The 16,659-nt window shown below is 38.2% G+C and overlaps 1 protein-coding gene across 1 annotated transcript in view; it reads right to left on the bottom strand.

Annotated features, from left to right (window-relative positions):
* The window catches only part of Oatp30B (Organic anion transporting polypeptide 30B), a 414,497-nt gene that overhangs the window by 178,167 nt on the left and 219,671 nt on the right, over positions 1 to 16,659 (bottom strand). The window contains exon 3 of the mRNA XM_081755739.1: positions 12,831 to 13,032. Within this exon, the coding sequence (XP_081611865.1) occupies positions 12,831 to 12,994 (164 nt within the window). The 5' untranslated portion in view covers positions 12,995 to 13,032. The remainder of the gene's footprint in view (positions 1 to 12,830; positions 13,033 to 16,659) is intronic.

Here is a 16,659-nt window from a genome sequence, read left to right as displayed (position 1 = left end):
TTGAAGACAGGGTTTACTGTAATAAGCAGGCACATTCCATAACGTTTTGCGTCAACGCAACAAAATTTACGATTTAGCTTTTGATTCTCGGCGTAGCAGTTATGACTTTTTGCGATTTTACGTTGTGTTTTGTACTACGCAGAATTTGGCGAAGACTGGTACGGAACGACCTCCATGAATACATCAAGACGAACAGAACAAGTGTCAAAATAAAAAAAAAAAAAAAGAAACTGAACTACTTACATAATTCACAAGAGGTCTTATTCTGTATTGGTCATCACAAAATTTGAAGATCGCAACGTAAAAATACCATAAGCAATTATAACTGCATGTCGATTAGCTCAAAACGTAAATCTTGTGTTGTGTTGGCGTAAACCGCTATGATTTGACGCTGAAAGCAATGAGTTATATTCCTGCCGTCGAAGGACTTGGCTACACGTGAGTCAATGTTCCCAAACTTACCCTACTGCAAGAAAGTTAACTGAGAAAGAATGGGCTTGCCATTTTTTTTATTGTTATTCTAACAGTCACTCTTACTTTAGCCTGTATATAAAATTGTACATTTGTATACAAGATTGTACATATATCCAGTATCTCATATTGTCTGATGAATCCAATGTGTTAGTTTGCGAAACTGTAACACGCATGTAGTTGTTTAATGCAAATATATTGTTTTGCTCAGCAAATAGTTTGTCTGTGTTTAGTTTAGTCGCTTACCTAGTGCATAATAACTACATTTTAAAAGGTCTTTCGATACATTGTTATTTGAGAGTGGGTAAATCTGAAAATCTTACTTGCGTCATGGTTCTCTTCTTCTTGTTGACTGCAGGTAAGGTTGCGTGTATTATACGTATTAATACATTGGAATACACAGGCCATAATACTATTTAAGTAGAAGCATGGATAAAAGTGGATCTGAAAAGGTAGGGGGACGGATGACCACACCGTACCCCATTCCTATCTTTGCCCATTGTAATTTTTTTTAGGAAGTGGGGAACGCCACATATATTTTTGGAAGTGGGGGAACGGCGTACTCCCGCGTTCCCCCTGAGTAGAAGTTCTTCCATATATACCTACACCTACACAAACTGACTTGTGTCATTCACATTACACTTATTCTACGAATAGAGGCAACGGTCACATTTTAAAGAAATGTTCACTTATGCCTATGCTCACTTAAGGTTATTTATTTCACTTGTGCAAATGCATAAGTGAGATAAATAACCTATATTTTCTGACAAAAGTGCACTCTTTACTACTGGCGGGCCGCGACGGCTCAGTGGTAGAGCGTTCCCCTCTGGTGCACTGAATCCTTGGTTCGATCTCAGCTCGCGCCAAGTGAACTTTGTGATGGACAAACACCGTATACGTGGGTTTTCTCGGGGTTCTTCCGTTCCTTCCCACTTTCTTCATTCCACCATTTCATTTATTTCTCATCATCATCGTCTCCTTTAGCCTAGCCGACAAAACCGTAGGACGTATAACTTAAAATATTTCATTTCATTTTCTTTGCTAGTGGTTACGCTGTTGTGACGTGTTTGACGTACTTCCGTTTTAATATTTTCTTAACCTGAAACAGAGAATAGTACAACTTCCAGTTTCTATATTGATTCTTGTAGAGTAATAATTATAAGAGAAAGTGAAGAACTGTTCTGATATGCATTCAGGGACTGAAGAATAGATTCCGTCTCTGGCGTTATCCTTCTATCAAACTCGGAAGCTACAGATATGCTACTTTCGGTCTCAGTATTGACTTTTGAATAGTTTGGAAGTCTGCAGAAATTTTCACAATGTGAAAGGAAACTCACTTGCTGTCTTAGAGAATCATTTGGGTTGCTACTGGAGAATACTAACAAAAATTAAGGACATCTCTCTCTCCTCCACTTTTGGGACAACAAATACTTTTAAAAAAATCCATATAAAAAGAACTAAGAACTTCCTTTCTTTGGCGGGGTTTGGGGAGGAGGAGGCAAGAGGGAACAATTGAAGCTCTCTATTCGACTTAAAAAGTCACAAAAGAGGATAAAAGTAGAGAACGGGAGATAAAAAGCTCACATTATGAAACATTATAAACTTTGCAGCCAGTTGCTATTGTCTTTGTTTGGAAAATGCTTCCTGCTACAAGATTCCACAGCAAAGCAACACAAAACAAAAGAGAAGGGATATCCAACAGAGCAGTAGAAAGGGAAAACGAGTAACAAGTTATTGTGTTTTCTGTAATTACAGTTGAACTGGAAGAACTTTTCTTTTCCTCAGGCATAATTTTTTTGGGAACGTTATTTGAATGCTAATTCCAGCAAACATGTACAAACTTCTGCAACAGATACCATGTTTCAATAGCGTTAATCTCACTAAGTGCGCCTTTATTGTATATCCACTTCCCAACTATGAACACAGATATATCTTGACGCATAAATCTGAAGGAATGATTTTTTTAAAACGTTTGTTACGGCGTTAAGATAATGACAAAATATAATTTGACCCCTCAGCCAAAAATTGGCGTTGGTTCCTTCAGTAGCGATAATGATTACAACATGTTAGAACCATAGGCGGCCATACGGGAGAGAGGCCATCTTCAAAAGAGGTCACTTTACTTGGCGCAAGTGTAACTAAGCTGGTCAATGCATTAGATGTCACGAGGAATATAGTCCAAGATGCTTATAATCTTCAGAACTCACGGCTCAACATTTGGCGAATTGTAATAATGGACAAACGAGAAGCCTCAGTAACAGTGATTTCCGATAACTAAAGAGGATTTTCACCAAGGATCGTAGAGCGAATGTGCGAAAACTGACTGCAGAGAGATCAGGACCTGCAACAGTTTATTGCTGAGTACGATTAGTGTTGCCATGAAACGAGACAGAACTTTTTGAGGCGAGACATGAGACAATACATACTACTTGTCTCGTGAAATGTCTCGTATCGTGTCCCTCAAGTACAATGTTAAAGCATTAATCGAGATCAGTGTTTCAGAAGATTTCTCCGAACAAAGGCAGAAATGTGTCAGCGTTTTTCGCTACTGAGTTTTGAAAGGCTGCTGGTTTGACAATAAAATTTTTATTATTGTTTTATGATATTCGAACCTGTCATTTTTGAAATCGGAAAATCACATTGTCTCCATATTTCTTGATGTGGCGGCAGGGGTTCTGAAAAAAGGATTTCAGTATAAGTGGGAAAGGCTTGTCTTTCGACGGTACCGACGGTATTACTCCTGTTGTAGTAATTCATTACTGGTTCAGTGGAAACTAAGCAGTCGTTGTTCGAAGATTGTAGTCGTGTTGTGTTGTGCTCCTTTGACCAAACGAAACTTGGTTAAAAGTTGTAATTTTCACCATTTGGCATAACAGCTCTTTTTTGTAGGCTTCAGCCACTTTAGTGTTGCCACGAGACGAGAAGGAACCATTCGAGACGAGACGAGTACATCTTTTCGAGACGAGACGAACATTGTACAAGACGAGACAACTTGAAGTCTCGTCTTGTGGCAACATTAAGTACGATGAGAGTTGCATATCGCTAATCACTGTCAACCAACGATTTATTACGATAATATGGTCCGATAGTCCCCTTTTCACCTTCTTTTCAACAATAAGTTATGTTCGTGTAAATCGGATACCCAACAAGCTTAATCTCTGAACGATCTTCTTCCAACCAGGAAGCACGAAAGCGACTCCGTGATCTTGCGGGTCACAATTTTCTAGCATCCCGTGGATTTTAAGATTCCTCTCACAGGACGCATTACCGCCAATGATTATGTGGATCACGTGTCTATCATCTGTATGTTTTCAACCAATGACTGAATTTTCTAGCATAATAATGAAGCCATTCACACCACTGAAGCTCTTGAAGCGTGTTTTCATGAAGATTGGGATGAACAATAACACTTCCCTGCCCCAGCCAATCCCTAGACCTATTTGAAAATGATTGTATACCTATAGCCAATTCAGGAGTTTCAACAGATAGCCTCCACCATCCTTCTGGCAGAACTATATGCTGCAGTGATACAATATTGCTCTGGAGGAAACCATCCATGACTTACATGTGTCCAAACGACGGGGATTCAGAGTCGTTTCATTTTTTCAGGTGTTTCCATTATTTTGATAACCATTTGTATACACACGGCCTATCACTCCACAGTTACTGAGTAGTACCTCAAGTAAGTACCCCATATTTTTCTCTGAAGTTGCTATACTAACATAATAGGATTCTCTACCTATAAAGGTAACCAAGAAAGTTCTGTCGTTTTTTGTGGAGGTCTGAGTTGAATTGGATCTAACACCGTGAGTTAAATGCGAATGGAGATAAGGCGAATGTCAGTTGTTGGGTGGGTATATCAAACATACTACTACGTGATTGAGGCAGTTCAGTTACACCGCGAACTGGCGTAAGGACGAAGTGAACATGGGACCTCCACAGCGTCATAAAGATATGTATGCTGTACGAATTCAAACGGGGTTAAGGGGGGCGCGGTGGCTCAGTGGTAGAGCGTTCACCTCCGGTGCTTGGGGTCCCTGGTTCGATCCCAGCTCGCGCCGTGTGGACTTTGTGGTGGACAAACATCGTGCTCGTGGGTTTTCTCGGGGTTCTCCCGTTTCCTCCCACTTTCTTCATTCCACCATTTCACTCATCTCTCATCATCACCGTCTCCTTTAGTCTAACCGGCATAACCGTGGGACGTAAAACTTAAAGATTTCATTTCATTTTTTCAAACGGGGTTAAACGCCGCTGCAGCGTGGCAGAAGATATGTCAGGTCTTTGATGAGGGTGTCGTGACTACGCGAACAGCAGCGCATCGGTGGTTTAACAAGTTTAAGGACGGTGGCGAAAAACTCGAAGACGCACCACGTGCGGAAGACCAACGCATGTACAAAATGAAGATCTTCAGGCAGCAATTGAGACGAACAGTGGCCAGACATGAGCGGAACTGGGACTATAATTCAGTGAGAGTGGAGAAACCATTCGACAGCACCTCTACCAACTTGGGAAGCACTACAAGTTGGGTCGATGGGTCTCACATGATTTGACTTCGGGCCAGAAGACAACGCGAGCAGACACATGTGTTTCTTTGCTGTCTCGTATGAGGAAGGAGCCTTTTTTGGACAAGGTGTTGACATGTGATGATAATTGGATCCTGTATGAAGCTCCACGGCGCCATCATCATTGGTTAGCATCCCATGATCCGGTTCCAAAACATCCGAAACCAGCACTGTACTAGAAGAAGGTTCTCCTGTATATTTGGTGGACTGCTCGCGGTATCATGCATCGGGAACTGCTACCAGCTGGTCAAAGCATCAGTACAACTGTGTACTGTCAGCAGGTGAGCCGTGTTCAAGAAAAACTCAAAACTCTAGAGTCAGCTTTTCTGAATTGAAAAGGGGTCCTGTTACAGGACAACACTAAGCCCCACGTGGCTAGGATCAACCGAGACATCATTCTACGCCTTGGATGGGAAACACTATTGCATCCGCATCCGTCGGAAACTGCATCGTCCGATTATCACCTGTCCCATTCCTTGGACAATCATCTTAGAGATGCCAGTTCAAATCCCTAGTAGAGATGCAAAATTCATTAGATACCTTTTTTTGCTTCACGACCCACCAAGTTCCACCGCGACGGAATCCATGGCCTTCCAGAACGTTGGTAGAAGATTATCAATGCTGATGGGAACTATTTTTGATCTTCCAGGTACGTCTTAGGTGACATATCGATGTTCGAAGGTAGTGGGTGAAAAAGCGAAAGAACTTTGTTGGTTACCTTTATACAAACCAACTGCTTCAGCTTTTAAACAAAATCGAAACGATGCTATGGAAGCACACGCGATTGAGTTGAATTGGCTCTAACACCGTTAGTTAAATGCGAATGGAGATAAGGCGAATGTCAGTTGTTGGGTGGGTACTTGCATTAACATCTTTATTTTTTTCTTGAATTCTGAGACACGTCATATCAAACGAACAAAAGTACAATGATGCATCGGAAAAAGTAGTAGCTCTTCCTCGACACTTGCTAGCAACAACGTGAAGGAATGCTTGTCAAAATGCAATGTCATGTAGATGTCTGCGACTTTCTTTTATGACGATTCAAATAAATAAACTAAAACCCTTTAAGTAATTGACTTTCTTGACCTATCTTTTGGAAATTTCCTTTACGCTTCACTATTCTTGGAATAAAACTCTCGTGAGATGCTCGTATTGCTATCATTACGGAAGATTTCGCAACATCATTTCTTTGTTCACAACTTAACATCATATGATTTATGTACTAGTTTATGCTGGTTATTCGTAAAGGAATGGCGGTATTTCGCAGGGGAATAAAACAACTATTTAAGCACAATGTTCAACAGATTCGGTATGTTTCAAATGGTATCAAACATAATCCGTGATTTTTGTGTCTGTCGTAGTGTTGGCCCCGAGAAGAGATGAGATGAGAATTAAGGTTCTCTCGTCTCGTCTCGTAAACTTTGTAGAGGCGTTGTCTCGTATCAATTTTCGGGGAATTCTTTCTCGTCTCGAATATATTCTCGAAAAGCTTTTCTCGTCTCAGTTCGTTTTGTAAATTAATGTACAAAATTTATGCCATCATTTTTCTTTTCTTAATTTCATCCAGAAGTAATCATAAACCTTCCGCGTCACGAGAAGTTCACGAAGGGTAGGATATAACATTTAAACCATATTTATTATTGGAGTGATTCGTGAAATGACTTGCGTACTTTTAACGTTGATAAATGCTTTTCATTATGTTCCTACAATAACTTTATCGATTATAGTTTTCATACTGTGAATTATATGATACTGGCTGGAACAGTTTGAGATGTAAGACTCAGGGGGCGGATCCAGGGGGGTGATCGGGGTGATCGGCCCCCCCAGAGGAGAAAACTTTCTTATTTTATATATATAAATAAAACCCATCCCAAAGTTTGGAGCCCTTAAAAGTAGCAGTATGACAACCCACTGTCCCCCCCAAGAAGTCGGTCCTGGATCCGCCCCTGCTAAGACTTGGGTGAACTAGTGAAATTTTTAGTTTCTGGAAAACTAGTGATAATTGTGTTATGTTTCTCGTCTCGTCTCGAATCTAAAAATGTACTTCCCGTCGCGTTTTCGGGACCTGAATAGTTTGTCGAATCTGACACCAAGCGATTTCATCCTTTGGAAGTTTCTTACAGATGAAGTTTATATATAATCATTACTTGTGTCTGTTCTGAACCTTCGTAAGCAAGACAACAATGGACATGAATTTGGTTACTGAGTAGATATGTACACGAGTTTGGATTATTGTTAGTATTTGAGTTTCAACTTCAATATATGTGAAAGTTATATCATAGAATTGACACCTCTTAGTTACTAGTTCCGGTAACACGAAGTCGAAGAGAATAAACACACAATGTCTCGCTATGTATGTGTTATTCTGCTTCCTATCCTTTAAGTGAATGGTATTTACTCGCAACACCCAGCTGTGACAAGCTTTCATTGGATAAATGAACAGCCGAACGCGAGCTGTCATTTTGTGACACTCCCGAATTCTTCAGCTGTCAGTCGCAGATTTCGCACTGCACCGTGGTGTTGTCTCACTGGACTTCCTTCATGACACACAAACGTCAATATGATCATCACTCACTATGTCACTTTGAGGATACAAATTTAACAGTGTTCCAAGAGGGGTATCAGCTGCTATAACAGGTCACACATTTTTCATGGTTCATTGTGTCCTCAATTTAAAATGACCAAAAATCACGAAAATAGTTTTGAACAAGTCACAATCTCGAATATAGTTCTTAGATAGATAGTAGCATTCGGCTAGTCGGGGATTTCGCACTAGATTCTTGAATTTGCTCGGCCTACGGCCTTGCATTTTTCATATCCCTAACATATTTATAAAATTAAGGGATTCTGAGACAGGACCATCTTTTTTTTATAACAATTGTAACCACTACCTCTTCCTCTTTCAGCCCATTTCAGTATCCGTAATCAGTACTTCTTTAAGATGCTAGTTCCTATAAATAATCTACTTCCAGCCCACAAGTGTATATATGAATTAATGTCATTTTCTAAGACCTAACAGTATTTCGTTTTACTCTACTAATTCTCTCCATTCTTAATTAGTGGGTACCAGTAGCGTAGCCAGGATGTGCTTTTTTTTTTTGGGGGGGGAAGTGTTGTTATAGGTATACTACATACAGAAAAATTACAAACAAAAAATATATAAACATAAAAATATATATAAAAAAATATAAACATCAAAGTACCAAAGTACACTGTCGGACCTCTTTGGGGGGGCGACCCCTTTTCCCCCCTTCCCTACGCCACTGGTGGGTACCCAGAGCGGGTCATGAGCCTCGACCTCCACACCTGCGAAATAATACTGCACAGTTTCTATAATACTAAGCTCATTTTTTTATTTTTTTTTTTCAGGTAAAGAAAATTCTCTTGGCAACCTACTCGACGATACTAGTGCTTTATACATTCATATTTATAACGTTTCCGGTTGTTTTCAATCTCTCTTCTGAAATGTTAACGTTTAACTTTTATCCATGCAGTACGATTTATTTAGCACGAAACATTTCAGTATTTTTCGTATCTCCTAATTAACTGACTTACAAAACACATTATTTTTTTTCTCCTACAGGCTTGTTTCGCGAAACTCCTATCCTTGCTCATGAATGAATCATGATGTAAATAATTAAACCAAAGCACGAAATTCTGCTTCTATTTACATTAATACTGTTCATTAGTATACATTCACTTCAAGATTTTTGTTCCGGTGGATTATTGCTAATAGATTGCGGTATATTGTTATACTAAGTACTTCGGCTAAATCAAGTAACTTGCAAAAAAATATTACAATGGGATTTAAACTCACAAACGAGTGATAAAGGAAATGTTACATTCGCAGCAACTGCTACTTTTCGAGCCCTTATGGTTAAATAGTTAAAACATTAACTTTTGATATAGGAAAACAGGTTCCCTTTTTCCTCTAATTTGGATATTATGTTTTAAAAATAGAATTTTTCATTTTTACGTCCCATAATTATACCTCTTAGGTTAAAAGAAGACAGGTGATTAATGAAAGTGAATAATTATGAAGTACTAGTAGAATGAGAATGTAGAAGGAAACTAGAAAACCCACGGACACTAGGTTGTCCACAAAAACTCAAGAAACTCTAATAATCTCAGACTGAACCAGACCTCGCACCAAAGGTGAGCATTTACTACGGAACCATCATACTTCCCGTATCATATTAACCTGTAGGTCCACGTTTCATATAATCTCGCCGCTCACAAGGTATTAATACTTCAATCATACAACAAACTCCTCTAAAGTTTGAGAACCACAATCAGTCAGTGGAAGTATCTCATGTGATTTCACTGATAATTTTATTTTTTGTATATTTTTTTTATATATAATATAGCAACTTAGTGTATTCGTCATGGGTCCTAAAAATTTAATTTTATTCAAGTATTTAAAAATTCAGTGTATTTACTATTAAAATTATTTTGAAAATTCGAATTCCTGGAACCCAGGGAACAGATTAATCCAGGTTCTCTTATCTTTAAAAAAAATGGAAAAATTATCTTGGAACTCGAACAGGGTTCTGGAACGGATTAAGTTTGTGTACCATGATATCATTCACACACTGTACATGGAATTGGAATTTTCATTAGAATTACTAGGTTAATAGAGAAGGGTAAAAGGGATAAAATTTGTTTTTGAATGATTAATCATCAATTCGCTCTGTAAAAGGAACTGCGATAATTTTACCGTCTGTCCTTTACCAAACATTATTACGGTCAACAAGTATACGAGGCTCAGCTGGGCAGGTCATGTAGCCAGAATGGAAGAAAGTAGGAACGCTTTCAAAGTTTTAATTGCAAGTCCAATCGGAAAACGTCTGTTAGGAAAACGTAGGCGCTGATGGAAGTACAATATTAAGATGTAGCTCGCAGAAATAGAAATACAAAATAGAAATTGGATAGTTGACTAAGGACAGAAGTCAGTGGAGAGCTTTTGTGAAGGTCATAGAGTTAGTGAGTGAGTGAGTTAGTTGTCACCTCACAGTACACTTACCTCGCCATGTATAGACATTTTATTTTTATTATAGGTTAATATATTTTTATACATTTCTTAACATGTCATTCCAGGAAAACTATTTCAGTTGTACATGCATACCAACATATTTTTAAATAATATGACGAAGTGTTTTTTTTAACATTAGTTATAGCATATTTGTTCCAAAATAAACATCGGACAGCTTGACAACAATATCTTTCGGGTCTTTAACGATTTTGAGCAACAAAGTAAAATCTGTAGATAATGTTGCTACTACTCCCAAATTTACCGGTATTAAGTCATGACTTCCAAGAATTTATATTTATCCAAACTGGATTCAAAACATTCTTCATGAACATAGTCAAAGTGGTTGTGAGCCTCCTAGGATGCCTACTTCCGTCTTATTGTGTGTTATAGAAGAAAAATCTCGTCCAGTTCTTTACCAGGAGGTAATGGGCTTAAGATCGATGACACATTCCCGCGCTCGATGGCGATGCTGATACGTTGGAAAAGGAATGCAGTAGCTCGGGGGTCACCAGTTTTGATTGCTATTCGACGACCAACTTCATTAATGAAATTAGATCCTTCGTGACCCCAAGACCCACTGGTTTCTATTGCTACTGTTACAAACCAATATTATATTTCAGAATTTATGTATTTATCAGCCTCAAAATTGATCTCCATGTTTTAACGAAGGTTTCAGTTAACAAAACATTCAGCAAGTAAACCGAATCTCTTAAGTGCGCAATGGGAAGAATAGTTCCCGCCAAGGGAACATAAGTATGATCACAGAGAAAATATTATTTTCTCTGTGGTATGATCTTATTTGCTCCACTGGGAAGCGATATTCCCATTGGTTATGAGTCGTTTACACCATGGAAATGGGAATTGTACTAGATAAATCATTTCTTTTGATTGCTTCGTTGTTTTGAGTGCGTGTTGGGTAACATGGAGGAGGTATCGTTCCATCACTTGCAGAAAAAATTGGCTCACGAAAGGGTTAAACAAACTGCAATTAAATCTTTGAGTTTAACGTCCCATGATTATGCCCTTTGGGTAAGGGAGACTATGATTAAGGCAAATGAATGATTATGGAAGAATTAGTAAAATGAGAATGTGAGAGGAAGTGCAAGTACTCCTAGAAAACCTAGGGACACGATGTTGTCCACCACAAACTTACTTAGTAGGTTATCGAGCCAGGTAAGCGCTCTACTATTAAGCCATCGCGCCCCCAACCTCCTAACCATTTTGTTCAAGTAATAAAGGATGATTAAGGATTAGCTTGAGGGTTGATATCACAGTTTAAATTTGAGAATCACAATTTGTTATGTTCAGATATTCACAATGCCCTCCATCTAAGGGTATCTATCACTCAATACTTCCCGATTTCATTAAACTAGTCCTTCCTAACTGGCCGAAAGATGACAGGATCGGCAGGATGACAGCATGACAGGATGATAGGATCGGCTTGGATTGAGCAAAGATGGGAAGGAATCGAAATAAGTGGAATGGAATAAAACACGCGTGAGAGTAGTCTATTTGCAAAATCATCGACCCACAACATAAGTGTATGAAGTTAGTCCCACTGTTTCAAATGGGGGTTGGCTATTGACATGCTAGCGTAAAAGACAATAATTTCGTTCACTTATGTTATTGGTCCAGGTAAATGGCAACGTTGCATTTTCATTTAACATTGGCGCATAAAGAATGTACAGCCCAAACAGCTTGTCCGATTTAAAAAAATCCTTCATTTTAGATTGAAAACATCATATTTGGAGACGGTTTTCCCTCTTACATTTTGTTGTAACTATGGTAATAACAGAGTTACCATATGTCAGGGGACTTTTTGAGATACGCTGTATATATGGAACATTATTCCGGTTTAATCGAATTTTCATTTAACCGAAGTACTATCGGTCCCATCAGATTCGGTTAAATGATTAGGATTAGGAATTAGATTTCTGGGCTTCCCGTATCTATGATCATGTCAGCCCATCACGTATGAGTGATGCCGTCCCTCAGCGATCACACTATCCGAGGAGAAGGAAGAATGGGTTGAAGAAAGAAAGAAACGGCCTGAGACGTATATGTTAGGTACCCATCCCGGTATTTGTCCGGTGTGAATGAGGAAAAAACAGGAAAACCTCAATCAGAATGGCTGCCCTGAAAAAGCTTTTCCACTTTTTTGACCGAGTGTCCCCACTGGGAATCAAACCCGTCGGTTCCACGAGAGACTAGTGTAACTGAAAAAAACTTGTTTCCGAGAAAGACAAGTTTAAAGTCAGCTGACTCCATAAGTTTAAGAAAAGTATGATCACAAACATCATCATTTCTGGCAAATAAGAATATACTGCTTAGGTCTTATTACAAAATGAACCTTCTTACGTGTAGTTGTTATTTATGAACTTACCTCAATCATGAGCAAAGTTTTACTTATATAATTATGACTTTCAGTCTTCATTTAACCCTTTGAATACCAACGGAACACATGTGTCTCATGCGAATAATTCAAACTTTTTATTTTATTTTATTTTATTTTTTTTAAAGAAAATTCTAAAAACAATACACGTTGTTCTCTCATCGGTTCAGATGTGACTAGGAGACTGTGTTTAGTTTCCAAAACTATGTACAGATGTCAGAAATATCCCACATTAAAGGAGTCGTACATGTACTTATAAAAGAATATTCACATTAAAAAATTTGGTAGTCAAAGAGTTAAACTGTATATAAATCCTTACTTTAATAATTCTATTGAAACCTGGGGAACAAAGAGGTAAAGAATGCAATCTAACCTGTCATGGCTTGTATGTACTAATTCGCAGGAAGAGGCTGTGGTTGTATCGGTAAGTTCTGAGCAGTCACTGGCGGGGCCTGCTGTGGCAGGGGAGTAGAGGCCTGTCATGGCATACATCGACTCCTGCCGCCTGTGGCCAGAGGTACTCCCTCCTGCTGCCATGATTAGTCAAGGCTGGCACCACTAATCCATCACGATTTCTGTAAAGAAACAAATTCAATATTTGTATTACTTCAAATTAATACAACAAAAATATCAGAAAATATTAGAACTAAAACCTGACATATTTTTAAAAAGGAAATGGATGAAAACAAATTTAAAAGTGTTGGTACTGACAATGGACACAGCAATTTGGACAATTTTAAAATTTACAACATATTGACTGAAGGACAAGAATAGGTAAGCGGAGGCACAATACAGGCTAGAAACTACCAACAATAATAATGAACTTCGTACCACAAATTTACCAGAGTACGTAATAGACAAAAGCCTCTCCCATAATGTGATTGAAAGGCAGATCAATACATTCAGGCATTTCGCTCCGCATTCTCTTCTGCCTCCCTCTGCTACAGCTTGGCTGACCTATCCTGTGGTTAATATGCGGCTAGACTTAATATATCCTTCAACATACTCTAATCGTCTGTACATCGCTTCTTGTTATTGTTATCAGCTACAGATAACGACCTAGGAGCACCCATGATTTCATACATTTGCTAAGGTGTATGAGAAAGCGGTCCTCAGGCGCGCGCACACAGAAATTTTTGTTGGGAGATAAGATGTCAAAAGATTAAAGGGGTTCGGACTAAGTGGACACGCCGTAAATATGTTCCTGATGCAAACCAAATGAAAGTATCGTCATTATTTACAAAGAGTTACGAAATTTTGGGAGGGGGACCTTTGATCTCGTCTTTTTGTTAATTTTTTCTTTGAGTTTTACGTCCGACGATTATGCCGGCTAGGCTAAAGGAGACGGTGGTGATGAGCAATGAATGAAATGATGGAATGAAGAAAGTGGGAGGAAACGGGAGAACCCCGAGGAAACCCACAGACACGGTGTTTATCACAAATTCACTTGGTGGGAACAGGATTTGAACCCGAGACCCCATGCACCAAAGGTGAACGCTCTACCACTGAGCCACCGCGGCCCTTTGATGTCAAGTGTGTGCGTCTTTGGTCTGTTCTTCTATCTTGTTGCATATCAGTATTGAAGTTGTTTTTTAAAAGCAGAGATGACCTGGATGAAGTTCCTACAAGATTCATCAAAGAGAACCTTCTTCTACACTTTCTGAAATATATTTGAATTGTGTCCAACGTATGCTTTACAAAAAGTAGAATGTCTGGGACTTCATTTCCCTGGAGATACCACTCACCAAAACCTCGAACTGTTTGACTGCAAATGCGAGTGTCAAAATATAGACCACTGAAAGCAATTGGCAACTGATATAATCTATTGTTCGTATTATCGTTCAAATGTGTATAACATACCCTAGTTCCAGTTTTAAATGCAGACTTATATTGAAAAATTCATTTTATAAAGATAAGGAAAATGGCTACAGAAAACGAATTAAAGAGGTTTAAGAAAGAAGGTGCCGGTACTGTGTACCACTAGAAAAAAAGCACTTGACTCAAGTATTAAGCTAAAAATTCATTCCATGATTACAAGAAAATAAAGGAAATTACAGCACAAAAGGGACGATTATCGTTTTATATACTTTAAGCTTCAAATTCCTCGACAGAATTCGCGACAACAAGAGATTTTGAACTGAATAATAATGTGAATTCCCTGCTTTTAATCGACATTCACAGAATATAATATAATGTCAACGAATTTTTTGTTCTTTTTATTTCCCGTATGAGGATCACGCTAGTAGGTTTATAGGATTGTAGAATTTACGTAATGTCCGTCCGTCCGTTATTCCACACGATAACTCTTAAACGAAAGAGATTTTTTTTTTAATCTGATTTTTGCAATAGATACCTAGATCGACTATCTTGGCCGAGTTCGCTAATGGAGTCAATATATTAATATCTCCACACGTAACGGTGGCTATCTATGCTCTATAGATTTATAAATGTAAGTTTCGTATATTGGTATTATGGAAACCTCAGAACATTTAATAGTTACGGGATGCATAATCATCTAGACCAGTGGTTCTCAAAGTGAGGTCCGTGGGACCTAGCCAGGGGCTCCGCAACGCCTAAAAATTGAAATATATTGTAATAAAATGGAACTCACAGCTGTTATGCAAGAAGTATTTTTAAGATTAAGAAACTGCAGCTGTGGGCAGTACGAGTAGAAAATAATAACTATTCATCATTTCAAGTGTTCAAGGATTTCACTGATTCTTCAGGTGAAGAACTATCTTCTGAAGTGCACGGAACACTTGTAGGACACTTGAGAGTATTAGCTGCAAGTTTTCGAGAATATTTCCTTATCCCACAACCTGGTAATGATTGGTTTAAAAATCCTTTCACTAACGTAGAAATCCTTGACATACAGTATAAGGTATGAAACTAACACATAACAAGAACAGCTATTGAAGCTATCCTGCGATACCTCGTGGAAATACATTTTCAAAGAAAATGAACTTCGTACCTTTTGGGTGCATGTGCGCTGTGAGTATGAAGAGTTGTCTAAAAAGGCATTGCAATATTTGATGCGGTTTCCTACCACTTACTTACGTGAGCAGACCTTTTCTTCTCTTTGCAATATTAAAACCTTAAAGCGAACTGTCTTAATGTGGAATCGGCCCTAAGATTGGTGGTGACAAAACTTATTCCAGATTTCAATGCAATTATGAAACAACACAAAGAATTTCATTCCTTACATTAGTGACCCCACATTTGAGATCATTGTTTATCAAGTGGATTTCCTTTTTTTTAAAAATCAGTCATGAAAGTTACTGTATTTTGAATTGAAATTTAGTTTACTAGGAAACAATCATGTATCTTTAGAATAAATTATTGCATTATTTTTCTTCTTTTTGTTGTCAGTGGTAATTCTAATTAGTATACTTTTAATACCATATGAATTTTCAGATAGCATTGCAAGGGGGTCCGCGTTATCGGAAAGTTTGAGAACCAGTGATCTAGGCGAAAACACTTCGATTTTTTAAAATCTTTATTATAAACGCAAGCTCATTCGTAAATGTGTTCGCGTCATCCTCTATAATGTCCTTAGCAGAGTTTGTTCATAAATCAGAATGGATTAGAAAGAAAATAAGGATTTTATTTGAGATTTAAATTAGCTTTTAAAATTTAACTAAATAGAAAACAGAGAAAATGTGCTATCAAATTTAGAATACAATTTCCATACAGTATCCTTTAAAACATGCAATCAGATAACTATAGTACGTGGTCACATAATTACTAGGATAAAACGAAATCACGATAATGTAATGATTTGTATTTTAAAAATATCGAATTCAACCATTCTCACAGTGTTTCTTTCCTTTGGGAAAACTAATTATTCAGTAGAATTCATTTTACACACACATGCTTTTTTTTTCTCTCTTTTTCTAACGAACAAATTATTCACCTAAGTTCAGTGACGTCAATTAACGCAGCGGGAAAACCATCAGATTTCCACCGATCATCGTTAAATGGGGATGAAATCACTGTTTGAGCCTGTATCAGCAGTTGGAGGAGGTAACGATGCGCTGAATCCCCCGGTATCGATTTGTCCTCCTTTCGGCGTCAACCAAGAGATTCGAAGCAATGTTTAACCAAATCTCCAAATATAGATCGCTTTATCAAGGTAATACGAGATAGGCTTCACACCAGGACGTGACGTGCTTACAAATGTAAAGGGCATTGACATGAAACGT

This window comes from Thermobia domestica, chromosome 4, assembly GCF_964235325.1.
Source record: "Thermobia domestica chromosome 4, izTheDome1.hap1.1, whole genome shotgun sequence".
Taxonomy (NCBI): domain Eukaryota; kingdom Metazoa; phylum Arthropoda; class Insecta; order Zygentoma; family Lepismatidae; genus Thermobia; species Thermobia domestica.
The sequence above is the reverse complement of the archived record's forward strand: the minus strand, read 5'-3'. Positions and strand labels throughout refer to the sequence as shown.